The 27,454-nt window shown below is 41.8% G+C and overlaps 1 protein-coding gene across 2 annotated transcripts; it reads right to left on the bottom strand.

The window, feature by feature from the left end:
- Positions 1–25,592, bottom strand: LOC138605756 (vitamin D3 receptor B). 2 transcript variants are annotated; one of them, XM_069678179.1, is made up of 10 exons: positions 25,566–25,592; positions 24,767–24,840; positions 13,269–13,416; positions 12,209–12,339; positions 10,912–11,108; positions 10,372–10,471; positions 9,454–9,634; positions 7,831–7,982; positions 6,550–6,666; positions 1–6,038 (listed from the first exon to the last, which is right to left on the bottom strand). In XM_069678179.1, the coding sequence occupies exons 3-10, from the start codon at positions 13,412–13,414 to the stop codon at positions 5,785–5,787; spliced, it is 1,278 nt and encodes a 425-aa protein (XP_069534280.1). In that variant the 5' UTR covers positions 13,415–13,416; positions 24,767–24,840; positions 25,566–25,592; the 3' UTR covers positions 1–5,784. The 2 variants fall into 2 exon arrangements, with proteins under 2 accessions (XP_069534280.1, XP_069534279.1); XM_069678178.1 differs by lacking the exon at positions 25,566–25,592 and adding an exon at positions 25,147–25,320.
- Positions 25,593–27,454: the final 1,862 nt, after the last annotated feature.

Consider the following 27,454-nt stretch of genomic DNA (forward strand, 5'->3'; position numbering starts at 1 on the left):
TATGTACAACGGTTTATTTTTGATTTGCAAAACATCTGACAAAAATAACATTACATAAACACCAATTTATAATAGAAAAAAGAAGATCTTTGAAAAAAAAAGAGACAAAAAGATAAATTGCAATTACATTAGAATTTAAGTGACTTAACTCTTTTTGATAATTGAAGCCATATCATGCTGACCAACACAGGCAGTTTATGGCTAGATTCATAAGTATGCATGTGTTACAAACATTACATTAAGTGCTTTTGTTGGTTCAGGCATTTTAGTTGAATGTGGCACAATTTGGGTTCACAATGCAGGGTAAGAATTCAACGCCAGATTCAAATTTTATTCCTAATAAACGATCGATACACGTGGCCGACAGAGTACTAAGTTAGAGGCCAAGCTCACACTCAGACATCATCTGAAGCCAGCTTCATTTACACCCCCTCCCCTGCATTAGAAAGGGTCACGCTATGGCACACAGCTCAGGGTAGATGTGACCATCGTTCCTCAGTATTCACTGATCAATAAAACCTCTCTTATTTCATTCAGTGTTTACCTGAAGCAGTTTGACATGAATACAAAACAAAAACTTGGTTTAAATTCACCAAAGTGAGTAGTTGCTCTGTTAATATGATACTAGGATTTGAAGGGGAAGTTCTCCCCCGATAAGCACCACTAAGTTGTGTTCATTTGAAAAGACACGATCTTCCAATGAGGCTTGTCGCGCCGTCGGTGGCCGACATTTTGGACGATGCCTGCATTATAATGTAGTGTCAATAAGAGACAACTTGGTGATGCTCCAGATAAAAAGCAGCATTGCATGGATACTGAGGATTTCACTTCTCCTACATTAGCCCAAACATCGGCAGGGAATGATGAAGGTGCAATAGACTTTAGGACAGAAGGAGAGGTGAAGAAACAGGAAGGAGATGGAGGAAATGACGGGAAAAGTAGCGGGTCGAAGGTAAGGATGGCGTACTACGGAGCAAAGACCATGCTATCGTCACCAAGTGGAGCACAAACACACCTCTCTTTCTCCTACTGCCGCAAAGTCTGTCAGGTTTTCCTTCTTTACAGCTGCATCCACTCCACAACGCTCTCCTCTTCAGCTTGCTCTGAGACACTTAGATTTTCAGCAACACAGCAATGAGATTGATTGCATTTGTTGCTGAAAATCAAAGACAGAGCAAAACCTGCAGAGAAGGACGTCTCTTTATTGGAGTGAATGCAGCCTCGCCCTAGCCAGTCTGAGCCCCGTTGGTCAGAGTGCAGGCACTATATTAAAAACACTCCTGGTATTTTGTGCGTTAAAAAAAAAGGCAATGCTAAGTCTGAGAAGAAAAAAAAAACTGTACAAAAAAAAAAACCTATGAATGACTTCATTAGCTGGACTCTCCCAAATCTGTGAGATATCTCTGAGGTAATCATTGAAGTATGACTCATTAGACAGCAATAAATACCAACATGAATACAAATATTACAAAAGTAAAAACAGAGGCAAATGCTTAATGCTAAAGCAAAAATCTGAGCTAAAAGAGGTAGGTTTTTTAGGTAGATTATGGTGTACATCCATTGTGGACACTCCTTTTTTATAAGAACTACATTAAGTTGATTCCATTACAATCCCTGTCCTAATGGGAAGAACAAAAAAAATCAAAAGGATAATAAAGACTTGAAAGCCTTTGAATGGGAGATGGCCTACTGTTCTCTATGGATGATAATATCATACACGTTTGTACAGACAGGATTTGTATTGGCAACAGTTATACAAAAATCTTCAAAAATGTCTAACATGATATCCTGTAAAGCTTGCTGGTGATAGTGTACCATAAGTTGTATATTGCAGGCATTGTGTTCTGTGTTATGAGGAAATCTCACCGAAAGATGGATCTGTTTAATATGTGGGAGATTCCCCGTCGACGCATGGTTTTTCAAGTTCCAGTATTTTGAAACAACCACAATGCAGAGTTGAAAACTTACGGATTCTGAGCAGCCTACCATGGGAAAACCAAACAGGGAAGTCTGGGGACGCACCATCATTAAATCTAACTGTACTATGTTATGTACATGTCGGGGGGAATTACCGTCAAAGTCGGTGTATAAGACACACTTTTAAAACATTTTTTTTCCCCATCTAAAAACTGAGCTGCGTCCTAAATACCGGTGCGACCAATATACCAGTATGAAATGCAGAGAGGTATTTTATTGCGTTAGGGTATTTTACCAAGACAATAGCGCTATAAAGCTTCGTCACAGACATGCGCCATCATGATCGGCAGTGCAGCCGCCACCGGTAGCTAGCAGGATTGCAAACTCAACATGGCGGAAACATTAAAATCAATTGAAATTGTGTTGAAATAACTTGTATACATGTTTTTATTAATAAATAGCTTTAGAAAACAGACTGCGCCTTTTATTCCGGTGCGACTTATATTCCAAATTTTACGGTAATAGTGAAAAGAATCCTAAAAACAACATTTAATCCCATACTAAGTCACAAAATGAAATTCGATAATGACTACTTGTTCAATAAGCGGCTTTGCCGACATTCTAGACAATTACATCACAAAGTGTAACGCCTAGGATGTAATATAAGGACATGGAAAGAGAGTTCAATAAGCGGCTATGTGATGCATCTTCGAGACTCTTCCTGTTTGGTTTTCAAATTCCCAAGAGCAACTCCTCTTTTACCCTGTTCTTGTGTGGAGGGAACTCTCCCCGTGGCACTTACATGTTCACCGAACCTCCCACTGTATTTAACATACACAAATCAACACTGCATCTCTATCTCATAAACAAAAAAGGACCAAAAAAAAAAAATCAAACCCTACATACAGAAGTATGTATTCAGAGAAAAATCAACATGGAGACTTTTCAAAACGTCAAAAGTCAGTGTTCAGTAACCAAGCACATCATACCCCTCATCAAACTGACATACTATACATATGAGTGGTACTGCCTAAAGACACTCGAGCCGCAACTCCTTGGAGTTCAATCACAGCAGGGAGATTTGTGGGACACTTGGAATTATAAATATACACTAAATATTCTCCATGATTTTTAATAGGAAAAGTCATTGTGATTATGTGAACATGGAAAAATCCAAAAACTATTTCACTACCTGTGCTATGCAGATTATATACGTCGTGTACATCCCCGACTGTCAGCATGCACGGAGTCACAGTGACCAAAGAAGTGTTGGAATAAAGCCACAGTGACAGAAATGGACTTGATATCTTGTGGTGGGTTGAAAAAAAAAAAGAAAAAAAAAAGAAACCCACGTGGGCTCAACGAATTAAAGCAACAACTTCTCACAAAGCAGAGAATCGATCAGCTCAACACTCCCAACACAACATATGCTCTCTCTGACCATCTTCCCGTAAGATCTCACAGTGACCCGGGCCTGCTGAGCCGACAGAGGCTCCGGGTCTGAGTCATAGGAAGCCTTTATGGCCGATCACAGAAACCGTCTTCCATCACAAAACCAATAAAACACATTGAATCATCTCTCCAGAGGATTTCCTTTAAGCCAAGTTGGCTCTTGCGAAATCGTCTGAATTTTACAGAAAGTTACATTAGTAGGGGAACTGTCTTAATATAAAAGACGTGTCATGACATATATATTTTTTACCATAATCCCACATGCAGCGCGCCATACATCACTGACATCTAACTATAAGCATTTCACTTCTCTCGGCAGTTTGGTTTGTAAGCCATTAGAAGCTGTCTGAAGCATAAGCCGAAGACGACAGCAGAGAAAGGCGTATGAGTTCTAATCAAACACAAGCTTATCGTCCTAAAGCCATGGATAAATAGCATACTGAGTTTATATAATGAGAGTACCCATGGCTCCGGATCATCACTTTGATGTGCTGTACTGTATCAGGTGTATAACTAGCTTGGTGATCTATATGGCTTATATTAGAGAGCAGCATGGTATGTTTAGCTTGTCCTCTTTCTGAGAGTGAACATGGAAAATTAGGCAAATACATCAACCCACCACTAAACAAATAATCTGACTGAGTCAAATACACAAGCAATCCCTGTTGAAGCCAATCCTCAAACTCATTCTTACCAAAGTCAAAACAAAGAGCATAGTGTCTCAGAACGTAGTGATAATGGATCAAAACAAAACACGGGTCTATATTGAATTTGCATATATATTTCTGAAAAATTTGCCTTGAGAAATATCTATGTAGCCCTATGTACAGCGGCGGACATATTACATATTTATATATATACCTGGTATTTACACAATGCAGCCACTAGAGGGCTGCGCAGCATACATCATCAAACAGGAGGGCCTGGGTGTGGAGGTGCACACAACCACCACAGTCAGGCCCTCAGACATTCTAGAAAATCCACTTCCCTGTCAGAAATGAAAGGGTGTGATATCTGTGGAGGTCTGAAGCAGCTTCCCAAGCTCTCCGCCCGCCGAGCTCGCGGTATACTGAGGAGGAACAATTCATGGAATTGTTATTAAAGGTGAACTGACGTATAAAACAAAAAGCATCCGTTGATATTACATCCATAGCTATGCCAATTCCAAGTATGGTATGCAGCTCCATATAAACAAGACAGGCCCCTTGCTTTGGCCTCGATTTAATATTCCAGTTAGATTTGGCGTCTTAGCCCTTTAAAATCTGTGATAATATAGATACTGTATAACAATACATAGGCTTGAGTAAAGGTGGTATAACAGTGCTTAGGATACATGTGGTAGTAATTAACTATTTACAAGGAAATAAACAATTAAACAAAAAGAGAAGAAGAATGGAAAACAATTTGAAAAAGAGAGAAACGAGCCATAATGCGGGCTCGGTTTGATTGACAGTTAGCAGTGTAAAAGTAGCTAACACATTTAGTGGCTAATTCTCACCTCAAACACCCCAAAGTCCTATTAAAAACATTACTAAATTACAGACTAAGTCCTGCACGCTGCAGTAAATCTAAATAATGTCATTTTCCTTCATAGGCTGCGAGGCCAGTCGCACAACTTGCTCGCATGCCGTGTGGCTGCATGCGTGAAACGAGCCGTGGAGCAGCAGCAAGGTTATTTTTAGGTACTGGAAGCTTTTTTGAGAAAGTAGTTGACCATACCTTTGGTGAAAGGTGAAAGGCATGTGTTTGATTTGTATACACAGTCATATACATATGCTGCCTTGGAGAGAAGCAGATGAAAAACAAAATAAAAGAAACACAAACATCGTAAAAATTCAAAGTAATGTGCAGGCACTGCTTTTGCACAGGTAAACTGAAATGTCGTCCGTACTGTATCTAAATAGTTCCGAGTAAAAGTTACTGTTTCACACAGGTGATGTAAATATAAAACAACCCCAGTAAAACCAAGAGGTAGCTCAACTGAATGGCTAAATGAATAACTGAGTGCGTTTGTTGAGTTGATGCGTGTACGTCACGTACACACAGACAAAATGTCCAGGCATCTGAAGCAGCTGTTGGTTGATTTAAATACAGACAAAAACACTGTATGTAGAAAGAGGTTGTATGTATAGTTGAATTTGTATTATATGAAGTGTCCTTGTTTACTGCGTCTCCAAACATCTGCTTGCTCTCCATACAACCTTGGCCTTTACGCCGAGACTTGATTAGACAAGACACACACGCACGCACACACACACACACGCACCCACACACACACACACACAACCTTCTCTCTTCCACTCGCTCCACACTCCACACCTCCAATTTGGTCCATCCAGCAACATCCACAGCTCTCTCCCTTCGTTTTTAACCACCAGGGGTCTCGTCTCCCGCTGCGTCTCCACCTCTGAGCATTTAGGACACTTCGCTGCCGAACACCTCCAACACCAGCGGGGTCAGCTGCATGCTGTGCTCCGGCTGGAAGGAGAGCGAGCGATACTGTTTGGAGTGCTCCTCGTTGAGGCTGCGCAGGTCGGCCAGCTTCTGGATCATCTTGGCGTAAAGCAGCCGGCCTCCTGGGTGGTGGAGCTGGATGTAAGCCTGCAGCGTCTCTGACAGACGGTCTTGGAGGACTTCGATCCGCGCGTGATCCTGCACACCTGGGCGATCTGCAGATATTTATGGTTATAAAAGTATAACAATTACAGCTGAGGACTGAGGACTATAAGGCTTGTGTTAATGGTCCCAGAAAACTATCTCTAACTTATCCGTTTTTTTTCTACCACTCTGGTCAGGTGGTTTGTTAATTTTAGATCAGGGAGAGCACATGCATGCATTGTTAATGAGGTGCCTCATATATACAAAGGCATGCAAATATCCACTTAGTTACACATGCTTGCTTACTCGCATAACTCTACATGTATAATATATGCACTGTATGTTCTGAAAATCCATACCATCCAACGAGTGTATAAAGAAAAATGTAGCTTAGATCTGCTCCTCACTGCGATTTCCGCTGACTGACAGCGCTTCAAATAATCTTTTCTTTGCTCAAACAATAAAACTATAATGAACGTTTTCTATACATAGAAAAATAGAGACAAACAACACAACACATAAACAATTCATGCTGCTGACCCTCTATATGTCCCCTCCTCCACACAGTCAGACATACAGTACCTGGAGAAAGCAGGCAGATGGCCATCAGCAGCACATGTTCCTCCTCGTGCAGGTTGAGCTTCTTCAAGCCCACCTGGAACTTCACCAGCGGCTCCAGCAGCTCCAGAGTGTGGCCCGCTATAGAGGACGCACCACATCATTACTGTCCATGCAGCACACAGAATCAGCTCCACGCTATATATCACAGAAAAAAGGCCCTCCAGGGAACGTTAGCATCCCTCTTACTCATTAATATTTCACTCTGCCTGTTGGAATCATCTCTGGAGAGGATTTCTTCTTGCGTGCTGCGCGTTATTTAGGTTTGTTTTCACTACAGAGTAATGGGTGAGAATGTATTTTAATCAGCACATATGAATTCAAATCAGCGTTTATGCCATTTCTCGGAGGGGGAGGGGTTGTTGTTTATGTAGATGTTTACATGAGAAGGCAAACAAATGTGTGTACATTCATAAATCAATACTAATTGAATAATTTACTTGTATTTATATTTCAATTCAGAGGCTAGTCTTGAGGTGTTGAAGCATTTTAAAGATTTGCTTTTAAGTTTAAGAATGTATTAACTTGATAAAAAGAAGCATTAAAAAGTGTTACTTTGATCAGAGTGGAAATGTACATTTTAACGATACACAGCAGTAACTACAACTGCTAAGATACAAGAAGTCTAACTGATGAAAGTGTGAAACCATGTGCACAATGCATCTTAAATCAATGTAGATGAGAGTTAAACTTTGTTTCTGGTTAATCTTGATCTAAAACTTCCATTAGAAACACATAAATCTGTATTCCAGTCATGTTCATGTCGACCATTCAGGGATATTTTAAGAAAAGCACAAATTCCTGTCAGGAACACACACTTCTCCTGCTCCAGACAGTGGTTGTTTTGTGTGGTGAGCAGGTCATGAGTGACATTCTTTGGTTGATCCCAGTCAGAGGGGTCTTGTTTGAAAGGCAAATGAAAGCCATGCCCACAGGGGCTCCTGCGGATATGTTAGACTGGTTTAGCAGAAAAACGTGCATTAGCATCCTTTTCCTATGGGTGTGTGCAGGGGCCGCTGCCTGTAACCTTATCTGTACACACACACTAATGAACTAATCGCCTCCTTTACGCTGCGCTGCTTCCTTCCAGCTCTGAGCCCGAGTGTTAATGTGTAACATGCGCTTCTTTTCTTCAGCTGTCAGCTGAGCCAAATGAGTAGACGGGCATGCATATACATAGTTCAAAAAGTAAGGGTAGTCATCACAGCAATCTAAAAGTGTACACGTGGCAGCTTTAAAACCGACCTTTGGTGACATCACTGATCTGGTATTTAAAGTCGGGCCCGCCACAGCTCCAGGACATGTCCTCCAGGTTGAAGCTCTGATTTGAGCGCAGCATAATCACCTCTATGGCACTGGACTTGAGCAGGGCAATCTGGTCCTCTGCAGTCAGCTCCCTGCAGGGAAAGATAACACCTACTGAGTTAGTGAACCACAAATAGTAAACTATTAAACACAGTCCTCAGATAACCTTAAACATGTATGTTGATCAGGTCTGGTTTAACAGGAACTGATGCGACAAGTGTGACAAGAAACTGTTCATTCTGCATGTTTATGTCACTTTATCAGTTGTATAATTTCAATTCAAAGGATGTCGCTTATCAATGATTTACTGACGGCGGTTTCGTGGTCAGTCAAAGTCTCTAAAGTTTATCAGAATATGCTGTGCAGCAAGAAAAACACATCCAAAAACTCATTTTAAGCCAAAATGATGCCACTTTATGCGCCATCACTGTCAAAGTGAAATCCTACATCAGGTAACGTTATGAAATTTCTCTCTCGGTTTGGAAACGTAACCCCTGAACCAGCAGGAGACATGAGTTAAAACCTGCGAATCTTTAGGGGAGGTCTGCAGTGATTTCAGGCTTTAGGCAGCAGATCATAAGTGGACAAACATTCCAAAGGTAATCCGACCACGTCCATCACTCGCTGCCAGTGAGGACGACAACTTTCAGGAAATACAGGCCTCAACTCGTTTTAGCCTTGACTTTGTGTTGACCCCCAAGACACTGAGACTTTTGTCCCTGTCAAAGCACTGACAGACAAACACGCTGAAAGGCAACAGTTGCCATGTGGGTTAGATGGAGAGGAAACTAAGAAAAGGCCTTGGACAGTAATTGTAATCTTGCCTTCAGTCACACATAATGTTCTGCCTCGTGTCTATTTACTCTATTCAAGTATTCTGTCTGAATCAACCATGTACGACTTAAACTCAGATGAACCTGATGGTGTACATGTGGTGCAGACAGGCGAGTACTCAGAACTAGAGGTGTGTCTTCCTCTAAGGTTGGGCAATCACATACTAACACACTTCAAGAGCTGAACTTCACACCAACAACAAGATAGTAGCAAATGTGTAATCTGGTACAGAGAAGGAACAACATGACATAAAACATTTTCCACAATGCGTCAGCTATCTGTAGTATACAGTCTTTCAGTAACCTATGGCCTTTAGACCACAGCAATCGCTGTGGCACAATATCGACTAATCGGGCAGAAAAACAAGCAGGTGTACAAAGTCTTCAACGCTTATTTAGGTTAAGAGTCATTCAGAGATATGTAAATAAAGAATAAATGGGAGGAGTTCTGAAAATTCTGTCTGTACATTTAGCACTTAAAAACACTATATTTTACCAGACTTCACAACTTTGTTGCATAAGCAGGAAGTCTGCTGCAAAGGTTAAAAAACAGAGAAGCCCAGAAATGATGGATGTTTTATATCTTTGTCACAGTGGGATGCAAAACAACATTTCCTTCTCCAATCAAATTCTACAAATGAGGTCAATTTAACGACTAAGGCAATGTGAAAAAGTCAGATGTCGAAGATGCAGAATGCAAAAACACATCCACACACATCCACACACACACCTGAACCCAGGGATCATCTTGGCAAAGCCAATGACCTTCTGGATGCTATAGGAGACCAGGTCAGCCAGGTGGGGCAGCATGGAGAAGCTGGAGCCCTCCTCCTCGCTGGAGTCGGGGCTGCTGCCCTGCTCGTGGTACATCATCAGCAGGTTGTTGAAGTTCATTTTGGTGTCAACCGACTCTGCAGCGAGCAAGATGAAGGACGCGCAGCAGGGAGGACACAGGAAGAGAAAAGACAGAAAATTAGTTATACATACAGCACATCAATGTCACACCATTCCTCCATGAATAGACACACTCTATGCTGAGATACCCCAGAGAAATCTTGGGAGTAAAGAGGGTTTGTTGATGGAAAGAATCATCTGAAAATACACGAGTGTCAGGTCAGTAGGAGTTAGATGAAAGCCTGTATGACAGCTACGACAACATGTGAGGCATGCAGAGCTAGCTGGGGTTGTTTTGAGTCATTTGTCTCCGCTGAGTGTTGGCGGTAAGCCATGTGACCGTGTCCCTCGCTGAGTTCACTCCATTAGTGACGGATGCATTAATGAACTGATGTTTACTAGTAGGAGTCAGGTGTCCGGGGGTTGGAGATGGGGGGTCGCGTTATTCACAGAATTCCCACTGAATTCTCAGTAAAGCAGTTTAACAGATTACACAAGCCAACATGCAAACAGCTGAACTGGAAAACACACTGCATTCTTAACTATAAGCTCTTATGATATTAATGTTTGCAAAGCAGGGCTGCCAATGGTGTGAGATAGTTTCCTCTCCTATGTAAAGATATTTTTGTTTAAGAAGTAATTTATTATTTTAGTAGGGTGACAATGTTTCTAGATTATTCCTACAAACGGGCGACTTTGCAGGTTATTTGTAAGTCCACTCTTTTCACTTAATGTCACAGAGAGTGCGTCTTACCTGGAGAGTGACTGAAGGAGTCAGAGGAGGCGTCAGACAGAGAGTGGAGAGAGGCAGCTCGACTGGCGCTACGCGTCACTGGGCCCTCGCGCACAGGAGGCTGGATAGGAGAAAAGGTCACATTTAAAGACCCAAATATATACGTTTTTACTACTCACGTTTATATTCAAAAATACATAATGTGAGGTTTAAAACTGCACTTTATTTTGACCATCTGCGTATTTTCTAGAGCTCGACAAAGATAAATATTAGTATATGCAACAGAACAGCACTACAGGCTTGATGAGGATTAACAGCAAATAAATGTTTGTTGATGCACTACAAGGTATCACAATAATTCCCACACTCATTTAATAGTAATACTGTTATTTCATGGGAGTACAGTAGTGACCAAATGCTGTCTAAAGCAGCATAATTGTTATCCGTCGTCTTCTATGATACTTATCATTATTCTGTGAGACATCTGTAGATATATCCTGAAGATGGGAATAATTGTTCATGTGATTGGTTGCTTTAAGTATTGAATTATTAGACACAAACCCTGAAGCGGCAGAAGTCAGAGTAGGAGTCGTCATATGTTTTGTGGTGAGCCTCCACCAGCGTGGAGATGACCTGGCTCTGTTCATCACTGAGCCGGGGACGCCGGGCCTCCCTCTCTGCTTCGCGCTGGGCCTCCTCGTCCTTCCTCCGTTGAATCAGGTCCTTCTTCCTCTGCACTTCCTCGTCTGTCAGAATGACTGAGAGTGCAAGTAAAGGGAGACAAAGAAGGGGAGAATGTGTTACAATTATATAAACACAAGCAGAAATAGGTGGAGCACAAGCAGGGCCCACGGCGAGGGCAACAATGACTTTAAGATACATTGAAGCCAAAATTACAGAATTGAGGTTTTTAAGCCTTCCAGTATGTACTTGTGTTTCACATTGTGATGACAGCTATGTCAATGTGGTGTTGGGTGGAGGGGGGTTGTTATTCTCTAGAGGAAGAACATGGGAGGAGACGGGTCCATATGGAGACCCCTGCTGCACTGAACAACTGAAAGCATTGTCTTTGTTCTGTTTGCTCCTTGTTGTTCTAGCCACTGAATTAGCTCACAGAAACCAAGAGAGAGGGAGCGCTGAGACTCAACAACATGCGGCTGTTTTTGCAACAGCAACGCCACTGGCTCCTGTTCATGTACAGTAAATGGCAGTGCTGCTGCCACCTCCACTCTTGCGGTATTCCCAGAAAACACACTCAAGGGAAAAGAACGTTGAGCTGGAAGTCAGAGGCCTTTGCTTAAAAGAGGCCTGTGGACAATATCCGGATATCAGGGGAAAACAAGAAGAAATGTACCTGCTATTTAGAGAAGCAAAATAAACACGACTGTGTGCTAAGAGGAGGCCTCGCTAGATTGTACATAACAGCAGGTGTTTAAACTTCAGATGGAGTATATTTTCTGTATACAATGTGAGGAGGCTCTGCTAGTTCAAATAGAACATGTAAACACAGCAAAGGGGGCAAAGACCCCGAGATACTTGACCCCAGTCCAAATATTACATAATACATACAAAGGGGACAGTAGGTCCCCAAAACTGTTAACAGCTTTGTGTAAATGTTACTACCCATCAAAAAAAATGAAAAACAAGAAAGCAGATTTAATTTATTATTATTATTATTAAATTTATATACAGTAGGCTATAGTTATATATAAGAGTTTTCATTTGTTGTCATAAAAACATTCTCCCATCCTAGAATGTATACTTATTAAAATCATCATTTGTACACTGCAGGTGACTTGAAAACATGTAAGGTTACGAGGTTTGCTCTGAAGACAAACAGGTCACATGTCATACTTACACTCTTTCATCATGCCAATGTCCACACAGCGTTTGAGCCGGCATGCCTGGCAGTGGCGCCTGTTGTCCTTGGTGATGGTGCAACTGCCGTTAAAGGGACACGTGAAGGCTGCCTTGCGCTTCATACTGCGCCTAAATAAATCACATACATTTAACAGTGTGTTAAAATATTCAAAAGCAAAGTTCAAGGAAATCAGTCACTGTATTAAGAGATTGGTTAAGACTATGTGTAAGCCTAAACATGTTTGTAACTATGCTGATAACAGAGCTCAAATACAGCACCTGTGTTACAGCACCAAGTGTTTTTCTCAAATAAAAATCATGGCAGAACTGGAAACATATTTTTGCCCTCCAAGCCTGGGACCGCGCGCCAAGGAATTCAGGGGTAAAAGATGAGTCTTGCCAAATGGTGACGCAAAGCATAATGATTTGGTCAGTGAAGTACGTGTATGTATGAACAATTATACACAGATGTGAGCAAAAGCACACAGAGAAGAAGCATGCATGGTGAGAGTTCAAACGAGGGCCAGCTGAGAGACGAGGAAGGAGATTATCAAACATCCGTCTTTTTCATCCTCTCCTTTAAATATCAACACTGCCGAGAGGAACAGGCGCAAACTGGCGGATACGTCGCGCACGGCAGGCTTACAAAATAATGATTTGCTCTAGTTTAGTCTTTGGTTGAATTGGAAACTCGTGTGTGTATGAATGAGCATGAAGCAGCCGAGGCATTAACTACAGGAGTGAGCTTATTTATATTCTCGACGTGCTGCTGGGCATTAGTGCGAACTCCAATGTTGTCAGCTGTTCTCGTGTAACTGCGGGTGGTAATTACATTTAATGTGTGTGTGTGTGTGGGTGGCCATTATTTATATGTATGCGAGATCAGACTTTTGTTAGTATTCTAATATGAACATGTGTCAGTAACGTGGTCAATATGTATGCTTTTGTTTTCATTCAGCTGACGAGCTGTTACACAAGGCCTACTTGGTGTGTATTAGATATGCAAATTTGTGTCAGCTTTACAGTGTATATGTGACATTACATATGCATTTATGTACCTGAAGAATCCCTTGCAGCCCTCGCAGGTCATGGCGTTGAAATGGAAGCCAGTGGCTTTGTCGCCACACACGCCGCAGATCCGCGGCACGTTCCTATCGAACTCATCAGGGGCCAGCGTGGACGTACTCACAACAGTTGTCTCCATCACTAAACAAAGAGAGGAAAAATAGGAGAGAGAAAAAAAAGACAAATGTAATCAGCTTCCAGTTATACAAGCTGTTCACTTGCTCGATGACTTTGCCACCAATCAATAAGGGAAGGAAAAAAAGGAAAAAACTGAATAAAGCAGCCAACTTCCAGCATCTAAAGTAAATTCAGGAATATTTAATCATAATCTCATTATTGTTTCAATAACGCTGTAAATCAAGGGAGACACACCTCTTTTTACTTGTCTCCATGCCAACCAAACAGTGTCCCATCCTTCAGGACAAAATCAAGTCCTCAGTCCAGCCCATTTGAGGGGAACTTGACTCCAGTGCATGTGCCTTGGGGCGAGGAACGGGGGCCATATGAATCAAGTGGAAAAACCCTCGTTTCCCTTCTAAATGCTGGATCTGGGTTACATTTGATTACATAGCGCTCGGAGTGTCTATTTCACTTAACAGCCTTGTGAGAGGGAGAGGGGGGAAAAAAAAGGCATGTCACCGCAAGGCTAGCATCCTCATAAACAAACAATCACTGTCCTTTTCACAAAGCTCCTTTCTTATTCTTTTCTTTGCTTCCTCTGAGGAGGGTAAGCGAGGCGAATGATGGAAGGGGATGGGAGGGCCGAGGGAGGGAGGGGCTGGGGACGGTAACTAATCCGATACAAACCTCGACAAACTCACAAATCAACAGCCAATGAAGGAAAGGGCCCGGCTGAATAATTTAAAATGTTCTGACAGATCGCTCCATCACTCAAACACGGGTCCAACTGAAAAGTCTCATACACTCCAGCAGATGCAACAACGGTGTATCTGTTATTTTTCTATTCAGCTCAACGGTGAAATTAAACCGTCTGCCTTTAAACCAAAGTCTGCTCCTGACCAATTTTATTACGAGGACATGAAGTCCTTATTAAAACAAAAGGTCAAAGGAAGCAGAGGAAAACAGAGGATCCAGTCATTGGTTTACTGCTGCAGGCATCACGGCCTGCAGCGCCTCCGTCGTATGTAGACGTCTTGTACTGCAGCACCACATGCTTCACCAGGGAATATCTGACACATCCACAAGTTTGATACGGTGGAACAGCGAACATGCAAACCAACGGAAGTGGCAGCACCTGACAGCTCATGTTCATGTGGGGAATTCTGTATCCGGATTAACTTAAATCTGATGAGTAATAGACAACAAAGAAACACAGGAATTGATGTAAAGACAACTCAAATTCAAAATTATAACTAAAAAGCAACAATGTAGTGGGTTAAATGTACACTGTAAAGCCTGACAAATATAACATTGTAATTGCAATAGAGCATTTACCGTTTCTAAGACCAGTGTGTCCACAGTCCACACTGTTTAGTTTAGATATGATGACAGATTGGCCTGGTTTCCAGTGACAGAATAAACCAGGGTGTGTCCTAAACTCTCTTGTTTTCTCTAATTGTCTCAGAGCACAACTCGTGTTTCTCTCTCCAAGATTTCTTAAAGGAGCAATTCGCCCCTGGAAAAAGCCACCATCAGTCAAAGCTGGTGTTCTCTGCAATCGATAGAAGCAATAATATTTGAAATTGGCGAAAGTTGTACAAACAGTTCGTGGTTTCGCCCATTCTACATTCCTACAACATCCAGCGTGCATTGCAGCCCTCTCTCTGAAAGGAACGGCCCAGCGAGAGACGCTGAATCCAAAATATGACGAGCGTTCTCCAAAGGCACAGAGCCAAATCGCCTTGTTTTTCTACCATAATGGCATCAGCTCCCCGTAACAGCATGATAGGACTGATCTTGAAAACCAGTGAACTGGCCCTTTAAGCTGAGTTTATGCACACATGTTGAGTCAAAGGTCCTTCAGAATGACATACCTGGCTTTGAGAGCTGCACTAATCATCAATCACATTAAGCAATGATTTCACGTCTTCATGTCAGTGTTAGAAAAGGGTTCATCTGTGAACAGATCAAGATAAGGCCTCGGGGCTATTCAATGTATGATAACACTCTATAAAGGGGATGTGATATGAATAGGCATGGTTTTCACATTTAAAGCACTCACTTGAGTTACCTTCCAAACCAAGGCTCTATTTGAAGGTGTATGAAAGCACTTAAAAATGAACTGACAGGCTAGAAGAAGATATTTCTGACTAGTTCCATAGAGATACTGTTTTCTGTAATTAGAGTTTGCCAAGCGTCCTCGTCGTACTGTCATGCTTCTTTCATAAAACTGGCACCCATTCTCATGTAGAGTACTCAATGTGCAGAGTCTATGGCTGGTTTCCACACATAATTAGTCATTTTGGCAGGTCCGTCATACTAGCTACAAAATCTTGCTATCAAGTAATGTAATGATACACAACAGTGACTAGTATAAATGCTGCAGCCGTTCGCTAATCATAAAAACAGCTCCACTGTGTGTAAGCAAACTGATCCCAGGAGGCCTCCTCACTCATCGCTCACTGTGAACCAATAGGAAAAACACCCGTTTACCTTCCTACATCATCAACTGATCGGTGAAGTCAGTCCTCTGTGATTGCATTCAGCCTTGACAGGCCATTACACTAAATGCACAGTGGTATTGAGAGCGTGCTAAATAATGCATCAGGTTATTAGACCAGATCTGTACTCATTCCAGTCTCGGGCACGCAAAGCCAGGAAACAGGTTTTGAGCTGTACTGAATGTCCTACTCTTGAGTGATAAACATATTTTGTTTGGGGCGTTTGGCAGCATCAATTAACTCTTCCCTTGCAGCAATTATGTGAAATATTACTCATGCGTCATGTGTTACGCTGGCATGAGGCCTAAGGATAAAACAGTAACGCTTTGATGGTGATTTGTTTATGCTGACCCTGCTCCATGACGGGAAACCAAGTACTGCCCTGTCATCTGACGGCCGACTAATAGAAGCTGCTATGTATGATGACGACATTGGATAAGAAGCATATAACAGCGGCGCGTTTGTGTAGTGTAATTAGACAGTTTTACCAGTAAGAGAATGACTAATACTTGCTTTGATAGTGCATGTAGCAGAGGGGACATTAGAATTTTCCACTGAAGGTGTTGGATTAAAACTTTTGGAACTCCGACCTGTTGTAACTCAGAACTGTTCAGGTTGTAAGCAGATTTGTTGTTCCATGCAAAAATGGAAAACATTTATTTTGGCAGAAATATGATGTTAAGCTCCTACTAAGCATGCAGAATGACAGCTGTTGTTTTATTCATGGTAATTAGGTCTACTTTTTTTTACACTTTTTCTTATCCAAGCCAAACTATAAGGCAACTGTTAACATTTATAAGGAATTTATAAGGATGAGTCAATTGTTCGTTCTAGTCGAGCCAACAGAGACGCTTCACCAGCTTTATCAAAACTATTGAAAATCTTTTTGCAAGCAATAAAAAAAACATCTAAATAAGGTAAAAACAACAGAAATGTTACTTATTGAAAGCATGAGTAAATCTGTATGCTGGAAATAAGATATACTTGAATCTATTTTCATTGGTTTGACATAAAACTGAGTGTCGTGCTGCGACTTAACGTTCGGGATAAAAATGTATTGAATTATTAATAAAGCCACAGACACCCCACTTTCAATAATATGACCTTAAGAAACTTCCAAGTTAGCAGGGAGTTCATTCAGAGCCAAGGTTAATCAGAGGGACGTCTTTAAAGCTCCTGTGAGGAGTTTTCATCTGGTTTTCAAACAGACTGAAATGAATACTGATGCCTCTAAATGAGCTATGATAGCAAACAAGACTATCAGCGACAAGATTATTTCTATATAGTTACTTTTAATGCCTGTTACCGCTTCTACCGGGTTGCTGTCAGTAACAGCGATTAACAGTGTGCTGCCAACAGAGCCTTTGTTTACATTTTCGATGGCAAATATTTATGGTGTGGGCTATGTTTGGCTGTTAACAGACAGCAGGACGCACTGCTTTGTCCAGGGGTTGCCAATGAAGGTTCCTCACAGCAGCCTTAAAATCACATCTTCAAACTAAAATTTTAAAGGTTGCTTTAGCAAAGAGGGGGTATTATGTTGTTTCACATTTTAAGATATTTAATTTTACAATGTTGTCCATACTAAACGTGGGTGAAGTTCAAGCAAGCTCGGGTCACCCTACTGCTCAAAAAAATCCCAACCTCAACCAGAACACAAGAAAACTGAATCTGTGGTTAACATTTTTATATTGTATGACATATCTATACTAAACCACTTTTAATATGTCTTAACATTTCATGGTCAGTGTCACGAAAGCCGCTCAGCGTTCAGATTTCCCGACTTTCCCAAATGCATCAGAAAATATCGATTCGACCTCCGTTCAACAAACAAGCATTTTAAAAGTAGGTGTCTTCTTCTCTTGAGGACAGACCTGACAAATCATCATGATCATGATCACGGCACATTATTTACAGAGAACAATATGATTCTGCTCTTGATGTCTGAAACAAAGCAGTCTGTTCTTAATATTGTATATAATACTCAAACTTTTTTAATGCGGGAGCAATTCATACAGGAACATCAAACAGTTTAATTTTACTTTAGTTTTTGTATGCTATAAGTATATGAAAGGAATGGATGTATAAGGTAGGATGAAATATGGAGAATCATAGTCTTTTGGTGACCTTGAATGTTGCACACATTCCATGTGAAGTGTAGAGCTACTGAGGCTAATTAAGGTAGCTCATCTCAGCCACATGACTAGTATGAGAAGGAATAAGCTTACAGCAACTGAAGGAGACAAATCTCTCTGAACATGAAGAACGTCTACCTGAGCATTATGGCTGTTACATTAATTTATGCCAAATACTCAAATGGCCTAGGTTGTTTACTGAATTTGCTTTGTCGTTTTTGGTCAGAGCAGTTTTAAGAGGGTATAGAGGGTAATTTCATGGACCCCAGGAAGAGTAGCTGCACCCTTTGTAGTGGCTAATGAGGATGCAAATAAATAAATGAGTAACATTGACTATTCCACACTGTAGGGACATTTTTACTTTTCTTTTGTGTGCATTAAACCTCACAACACTCGTACTTTAGATGAGTCAGATATCATCGTTTGCCCTCTGAATGGCCGTTTGCTGCTTGCAGCAGGAGAGAGGAAGTGCCAGCCTGAAGGCGAGAGCAGTGACAGTAGTGAAGGAGGAGGGAGGGAGGGAGGGAGGGATGCACGAGAGAAGCAGGCCAGGGAGAAGTGGGGTGGAGGGGACGCTGGAGAGATGGAGTAAAAACAGACAGCGATATAAACGTAGATACAGCGAGTAGGGGAGGGGTGACCTCTTTGTCACAGTGACTTTCTGTGTCACAAAGCATACCCTGCTGGCTGGTGCCGATACGAGCGAGTCGTAGTACGAGGGGTGGACACAGCAGCGGCACACAGGGAGAGAGGCACACAAAACAAACAGCCTGTTTTTGTGATTTAAAAAGACGGCTAAAAATAAGCGGTCAGAAGACACTTCAATTACTGGCTAAAAATAAAAAATAAGTGTCTCATCTCTGACAGCGCCTTATCTGAGGGGAAAAAGCATCTATCAGGGAGCAGCGTGCTTTTCATGTTGGCGTCACATTTATACTATTATTTATTTCTGCGTTTTTCCACTCACATTTTCATCTTCAAGGTGCTGTTTTTGGTGTGATGTGATGCTCCTGAGTGTGTGTGTGTGTTTACACTTGCATGTACGAGAGAGACTGGTACCCACAGGATGGATCACATAACACCACATGTGACAACCGCCACACCCCCCTGCTCGGCCAATGAGTAAAAATCCCTGAAGGATGGTCCAGTTATTCTGTTTTCTGAGGGCGTATTAGGGAGATTGGATAAAACCTAACAATGCCATGACTCATGCTACAAATTGTATATTTTTTAATACTCCTGTAAGATGATTATATACTCTGAACATGAAAATGGCAAAAAAAAGGGAAACATGTATTGCTTCCTGAAGCACAGATGTCCTCTTTCATCTGACTTATAATGCATAACAAAGATGTATAATTACAATTACAGAAAACAGGAAAAAGAAGCACATACTTAAAACAATTGCATTTCACAGCAGAAAATGTGATAAAAGTTAAATGAAGAATTGATCATGTAATGTAAAATAAGCACCTTTAAATCGACAACTAAATAACCCTAACATATAACACTAATTGATGGACTGGAAAGGAAAAGTCCTGTGTACCAGCATACTCCTGCTGTGAGTAACACAGCAGTGGCCGATGAGCATCGGATGAGGCCTGCTTTGATTATGCGCAGGACCACAAACTGACTCTAGCATGTCATTTTAACTGGGTGGTGAAAGCTGCAAAATAAAGACATTAGCCCAATTTTGGTGAAGCTGGAGGAGAGGCTAGGGAGTTTCCCCGTCTTTTTACCCAACAAAGTGGCGGCGGGAGAACAAGTGCCACTTAGCATGCAGAGGAGCAGTGACTCATCTTTTCCTCCTTTGATTTATTCACATCATGGCTGAAATGACACGCATGTGTCTCATAATCCAGGCACTGATGTTAGAACCGGCCCCTGGTTGGATTTAAACACGTGCCACCCTCTGCTGCGGCCTTAATGCCTAACAGTTGATACTAGTTCATCTATTCTGACGATCAATGGTCTAGCGCCCTTATGATCTGGACTGAATTAAGATCAGCATATCTTTTTAAAAAAAAACACTCGTAATGTCTTATCACTGAATATCTTAATTCGCCTGAACCTAAACAACAGAAAAAAGATTTTCATTTAAAGAAATGTCTGCTAAGTCACTATCTATCGGCGAATGAGGTAACACAATGGTGATTGAGCCTATGGCCCACTGATGAAAGCCTTTGCATTTGCAGGATTACAGACTGGGTGTCTGTGGCGACTTTCGCAGAAAAAAAAATCACAAGTGGCGCCCAGTTAGTGACGCGTTTTCCATCACCCAGAAGTGGTTGGTCTGCCAGAGAGGGTAGGCGGAGCTAAGCGGCTGCTTTTCCGGTCACTTCAAGTGTTGTGGGTAAACAGTAATCTACTGTGGCTGAACAATCAAAGAAAAGATCGATGACTGCAGATACAACTTCAAAAATAAGTGAAAATCCAAAGAAAAAGAAACAAATTCGACGCTCAGATGAAGGCAAACAGTCTAAAAAGGAAAGCGACCGTCAGGGAGGAAAATCAAGAATTACAACCGTAAGAAAAGGAGCCAAGCGTAGACGTCAGGTTAAATTGGGATCCGTCCTCCCACATTACTGTTTATCGCCAAAGGTGCCACCAAAGAGAACAAAACTGAAATCGATATTAGACCTCTAAGTTATTAAATGTTTATTAAAAAACACATTTATTTTTACTCCTGTGTAGTTGAGGGAATACCCCAGCACAGTTTCCATAAAATCCACAGAAATTACTAAACCTGTGTCACATTTAACAGTGCAAATTGATTGCGCCATCTGCATCCCAGTTTCCCAAATGAAAACCTCTAACACCTTCTAATTAGCTGACACTAGCTGTCAATCAGTGCAAAATAAAGTCACAACTGCAGATGGTGTGAACCTGAGGAACAGAGTAGATACTTGTTAAATGCTAATAGGAAAAATAGTAACACTTAAAGTAATTCCTGAGTCTTTGTTTTACTGCTGCAGTTACCTTATCTGTAGTGAGTTTAAGCTGTTGGGAGATAATCGTGCAGGGATAAGTGCCAAGACGGACAGTGGCAAGAGTCCAATACCACTCATAAGGTAGCTTATTTCCTTCTGTTGTGCTCGCCATTTCATTTTCAGCTGCGCTATTGTCTAAGTATGTGATAACCAAACAGGAAAGTGGCCATTGGTTTCCTTGTCAGGTGCCCTATTACTTACAGAAGACCTAAGTGAGACCTCAGCTCTGAAAAAAGGTTTGGACCGCAGCCCAGATGTTAGATTAACTTTCATCAAAGTCAATATCAAGCGATTATAAAAACTCGACCTCCAGCAACGTCCACCAACTAACAAACCTAATTAAGCGGTACCATTAGTGCCTGGGTGTTGAAATTAAATGTGATTGAGGATGGTGAAAGATATAACAAAGTGGGTAAAGAGGAGGATCCACACATCATTTCAAGGAGGGATCATTTTAACTGCACACAGACGTGCAGAAGAGAGAGGGGAAAGCGGGAAATTAAAAAAAAAAAAAAAAACCTCTGGCATCACGTCCCAAGAATGTCAGCAATGAGCTTACAGACCACATCCCAACACATAAGAGTCAAAGTCGGAATCACATCCAGACCTATAACAGCGCTGGAAGAAAGAGAGGGATCGCTGTGGAACGCCTGAGTGCGAGAAGGAGGCCCTCGGACAGCCCAATGAGCATCCGCCGTCTACATCACATGACGCAATCCCACAAATGGTTCTGAAATTGTTCCATGCTGCCAAAAGTTTCTCTTAAAGGGGAAAAAAAAGAGAGCGAGAAGGTGGGATAAAGATTTAAAAGAGGAAAGAGAGAGAGAGAGAGAGAGAGCGAGAGAGAGAGAGAAGGAAAAGACCAGGGAGAAGTCGTGGAGAGGGTTGGGAGGGAGAAAACATAAGGCGATGTGTTATACTGCATACCTCGGGCTGGGTCACTACGAGTACAGAAGAGACGTAAAACAATTCAGATCTGGAATGACCCGGGCTGCAGAGAGAGCTGAGCTACAATGGAAAACATGAGCTTGTGGTTCATACATGGACGTGCATGTAGGTCCACAATAAAGGCAGAAAAAAAGGGGAAATTAAGGGAGGAGAAAACTGGAAGGTGAAGAAAATATTGAAAGAAAATATGATTTTGGATTTGACACAGAAGAATTCTAATATCAATCTTGCTGGTGTTTAGAAACGTCCTGAGAGAAAAAAAACAGAGGACAGAGAACAATGAACAAAATGAGACAATGTGGACCTTACAACAACAACGTAGACAAACTGAGTCTGTAATGCGGCTAAACAACTGGCTGAGCAGACTAGTCCAGTCCTGTCTTTTCCCTTCCCTCGCTCTCTCTCTCATTCTCCCTCCCGCACCCTCCACGGGTCTATCTCATGCTCTTTTCCTACGATCACAGGGAGCATGTTACAGCAGCAGTAATAGCACATGACAAGGTGACCTGTGCCCCACACAGGATGGGCTAAACTGGGGGTGGAAGGGGTGGGGGGTCCCATGTCCCGTGTCCAACCCTATGGTCTCTGCACCACTCCCCCCCCTGCCCAGGCCCCAGCGCTGGCCTGCAAGGGGAGAGAGAGAGGCAGTGACGGCAGCCTGCCCCCTTATGCTGGGCCCCTTGCTGGACTCTGGAGAGGGGAAAGAGACGAGGCAGGGAGAGGCCCACTCAAACACACACCGAAAGTCCTGTTTATGTCTATGCTGAATTTGACAGAGAATGCACATTCTCAAGCACACAGAAGTCGTGCACGTCGACATCTAACTGGACAGAACCGGACAGACAACAGACATGTGGGTGAGGTGGGTGCAAATGCACTTAGCCCACAAGTCAAAGTTATATAAGCTCCATAAAACACTGTCTCTCTTACAGGAAATACTTGTCGTAAAAAAAAATTTAAATACAGGAAGTGACTAGCATTTGCACTTCTAATGAAAAGTCAGCTTTTACAAGTTATCTAAAAGGATTGTTATCTGGTTATACACTGACATGTATCTTTTAAACTGCCCTCGATATCAAGCAGTAGCATATATTTTGTTCTCCAAGATTTTTTCCTGCATGACTTGCGCTCCATATACAACAAAACATTACCTGTGTGATGTGTTTGGCCTAGAAACCATCAACCACAGGAGGTAATTTAGCACCCAAGGACATTAGGGGGAACTTAACACTTCATTAGTCCCAAAGGCAACTGAACATATGTGGCAAACAGCACGCATGCACAGAGTACATACAAGTGGGTCTCTACAGTTAAGTACAGCAGCCTCTTTCTTTCTATAGGGTTACATGTGAGAGGAAGCGACCAATTACTGTAGTCACGAAAGGGGGGAGGGGGCGGGGTACTTTTCACTGTACAGGAGAACTAATGGACTGTACCATTGCCGCAGCACACAGCTCTGTTGACGACACACTACAATCAATAAAAGACAAAAACTGAGCCCATTTTGTGGCTCATCGTCACCATTCTTTCGTCTTAATTAATTGAGAATTGATTCAAATGATGAAACACACTCGGGTTAACTCCTTTGTTCTGTCCCAAATACTACAGGTTCTCTCGTAAATTTCCACGTCATATAAATTCAGAGCATATGTGACCGTTGATCTCAAGAAGTTGTTGAGAAGGAAAGCCCCATTCATTTTTTTCCCTTCTTCTCCAAAACAGGGAATGCAGCAGCTGATATAAAAACAAAATCCTACCTGCTATTTTTTCCAAGAGTCAAACTGTTTCATAAACAGAAATGGATAGGTGTGAGAATGACAGCAGAAAGCGCACTGAGAAAATAGCCAGGAATTATATGCCCAGTGCTGCTAGCTGTTTTTGGTCCCTTCAGATTTTCTTTTAAGTGTCGAGCAGCGGAGAGAAAAGAGCTGGAGGCTGTTTGAATTTCAGATAGAAGAAAGACAAGAGCCTTGTTGTAATTAATTATGCCATTATCAGCCAGAAGCTCCGTTCTCTGTAACTATAAAGTGAGTTGTTGGGCGGTAAAAATATATTTGTGGAAATATAAATAATCTAACCTAGCAACTGTGTGTTTGTGAAGAGACAGAGAAGTCGTTGTTGTACAAGGTTCACACAGGCAAATTGTAAAAGTGTGTTTCATGACGAGAGAGCTGAATTCTGCATAGTTGTTGAAAACCCTGCAGCCAATTAACATTTTATAATATTTTTATAGAGTAAATAAAATATGACTTCATATGACCCTGTTAAGGGATGCCCAAATAACAAGAAGGTAATTTAGAGTGAGAATGTTCACTCTGTAGTTGCATGATACACTGTTGTCATTTGGAATGGAAAAACAACCTACACCTAAATGGATCCTATTGGCAAATTCCTTTTGATTTCACAGCGCTTAGAGTCAAACACAGTCCTTTGATTTGAGCAGTGCCACTGATTTAGGTCTCTTTTTTACAGGTCATGTTAAGTTAACCAAAGTTTTAAAAGTGCCGATAATGTCAATGCAGAAACTGCAAATGCTATTGTTTCTATACTCTATTATCACAGATTTTTAATTGCATTATTTATAATAATTTAACATTATTTTTTCTACCTTACTTGTAAGAAAGATCTGTTCTGCAAATATGCTTCTAATGACCAATTCAATAAGTAATATTAAACTTCAAAGCAACATGAGTTACAGCTTAATAACACGTGAGTTGACAATTTCAGTGTGTTTTATCAAGACAGCAGACCATCAATACACACGTGTGCACGTTAAAGCAAAGAAAAAATGTCTCACCTGAGGTTTTAGCATGCCCTTGTACAATAGGAGAGACTTGAAACCTTTCTTCAGCTTATCCCAAGTTGTAAGTCCTGTTCAATACAAAAGCAAAATGGCATGTCGCAAGTCACTTAGTAGGCCTATACCCTCAGTACCTGACCTGCAGCTGCTCCGTTTATGTAACGCTGAATTATTTTCAACAGTAACACACACACACACACACTCAATGGTAATCATCATATAGGTAGTAAGCAGTTACACAAGTACGCAGGTAAACACATTGACACAACAGATTTGAACTATGCTTAACATGTTTCTTAATGCGGTCTCGAGCAACAGAATTTACAACAACTCGAGTCTCGGCTTTAGCATTCCTCCTGTGCACGCGAGTTTCATACCTCAGCTCAACTTTTCCCCATCAAGACCGAGTTGCTTTTAATCCTCTTCAGTTGCCGTCTCTCGTCGTCTTCATGCTCTTAGGAAGTGTGTCCCCTCCATGTTGTCGGGGTGGGCTAGCTTTGAGGAGAGTGAGGCTCGTTGTACTAAACTCAGAAATGTGAGGAGACTTGAGGAGAAAATGTCAAACTCGTACGCCCTTCCAGACGTTGGCTCACTAGAGAGGCGCTGGTAGTAGCTAACGTTAGCGTGGCTAGCTGCCTGCTTTAACCCTAAAACGCGGCACCAAGTTCAGCCAGCTTATTAACCGTTTGGCGACCGTTGCTAACGAACGTCTAACGGAAAAACGGTTGAGGCGCAACTGGATATCACTAACGGGCAAACGTACGCGCTAACATGAAGAAAACTCAAGCACACCTACGATAGTCCGACGAGCAATACCCCTCCTTCTTCAGGACCCAAATAGATGGCCATTACTTTTTGTTATGCACCGCCCCCTCTTCAGGACCTCTACGGGAAAGAGGGATTTCCCCCCAGCCCCTCCGGTAACCAATCACAGGTGGGCTCGGCGTGTCTCCCGTGTTGTGGTTGGTGACATTTCAGCCCAATCCTACTCTGATTGGTCAGTTACAGTGCCCTTAACGTGAAGAGCCGCCCCTTCAAACAGGGGTGTGTCGTGACGTCAGAGGTAACGAAGAGGTAAACAACTTTGACCGCGTGAGGTTTAAAGCAACATCGTTTTGCCTGTGATCTCTGAATCAATGGGCACGCGGTGTGGGGATAAAGATACTATCATTAGATACGGTGTAGTGTCTCTCTAGAAGGAAATGAGGTCGTGTTTCTTTCGTTCATCGGATTGCCTTTGTTTTGCAGCTTTAGGCTTTGAATCTTACATTTGAAATTTAAATAAGCCTTAACACAATCACCATCGATATCATGCAACTGGAATAATAATATCAGCTACGCCTGGTCTTGAATCTCCCATTTTGTGCATTATGTTCCATTATTTCTTTGACATATTGCAAATGTGTGCAGTGAGGCGTGTGTATGAGAGGGGTGTGTCTACTCTGCAGTACAGTGGTAGGCTGGGAAGCAATTCCGCTGCATGGCGATGCCATGCATTTGCAATGCATGAGAGATGGCCGAGCAAGCTATAAATAGACGATTAAACAACTCTACTACACGATCACGCAGGGTAATTATTTGATGATATTTGTGCTGTTCTCCGTGTACATTTGTTTTATTTAGTGGATCCTTTTATGATATTAGTGCATTCACGGTGGTGGTTACTATGAGCTCTGGTATGTGGTGTAAATGGTGGTGTGTGTGTGTGTGGTGGGGCCATGCGGAGGGGGATTGGGTGAAGGTCAGGGGTGTGTCTATAATGTAAACACAGTAAAAGCGACAGATACGAAGGGGAGAGGGAAAGAGAGAGGAGGGCCGCATCCGGTCCCATATATCCTCTTCCAAGTAATCGTTCTTTATGCCTGCTGCTCCCTGAAAACAGGAGGTAGAGCTGTGCAGATTCTACGGAGAATGTAGATCTCTACTGTACAAAATATAGACAAACCGAGGATGCCTTTCAAGAAACGTTAATTAATTTACAACGTTTTACACGCCTTAGCCATAAATGCTGTTTACATTTTAAAATCTAAACAGTTTTGCTACTGTAGCCGAGTATTCTTATCCTATCTGTTGCTTGAAATCATCTTTGTTTTTATTTTTTTAAATTTTTCAAAATTATATCTTTTAAAATTATATTTTCAAACTGAAAACAATGATGCATTCAATTGCTTAAATAAATAATGAGTTAATGTCAAAAACATACTACAGCAATAACCAATCATTTGAGCCCCTAAAAAGAACGTTTTGTGCTTGTCTGAGCAATCTACAGTCGCATCTGTTTCATTTTATAAGTCTTGTAACGGGTATTTTGCACTCTCACAGGCCCCCATGCATCCCATGTATATATCAACCAGTCAACACAGTACTTTAGCTGCAGTACGTTGCTTTATATATCCTCTGCAGGCACTGCCTTGACTCCATAACAACATGAATTTTCACAACAAACATTCCCTAAATATTCCACTCCACTCAACAATGAGTGGACAGGATTCATACATGTCCACACGCAACAATTAGGGCCACACCGTAAAATCAAAGCATGCATACAAAGTTTAATGTCTATCCATTTCTGTATTTTGTCTCAAACCTAAAAATTAGCATAACCAGAGCTGTGCAGCACCTTAGACATGTGCCATAAGCTTGTTAACAGTTGATTCATGTGCAGTAACTAGTAGTAAAATGTGT

This window comes from Semicossyphus pulcher, unplaced genomic scaffold (assembly GCF_022749685.1).
Source record: "Semicossyphus pulcher isolate SPU_LCO1_2020_fin unplaced genomic scaffold, fSemPul1.0.p SCAF_3, whole genome shotgun sequence".
Lineage (NCBI taxonomy): Eukaryota > Metazoa > Chordata > Actinopteri > Labriformes > Labridae > Semicossyphus > Semicossyphus pulcher.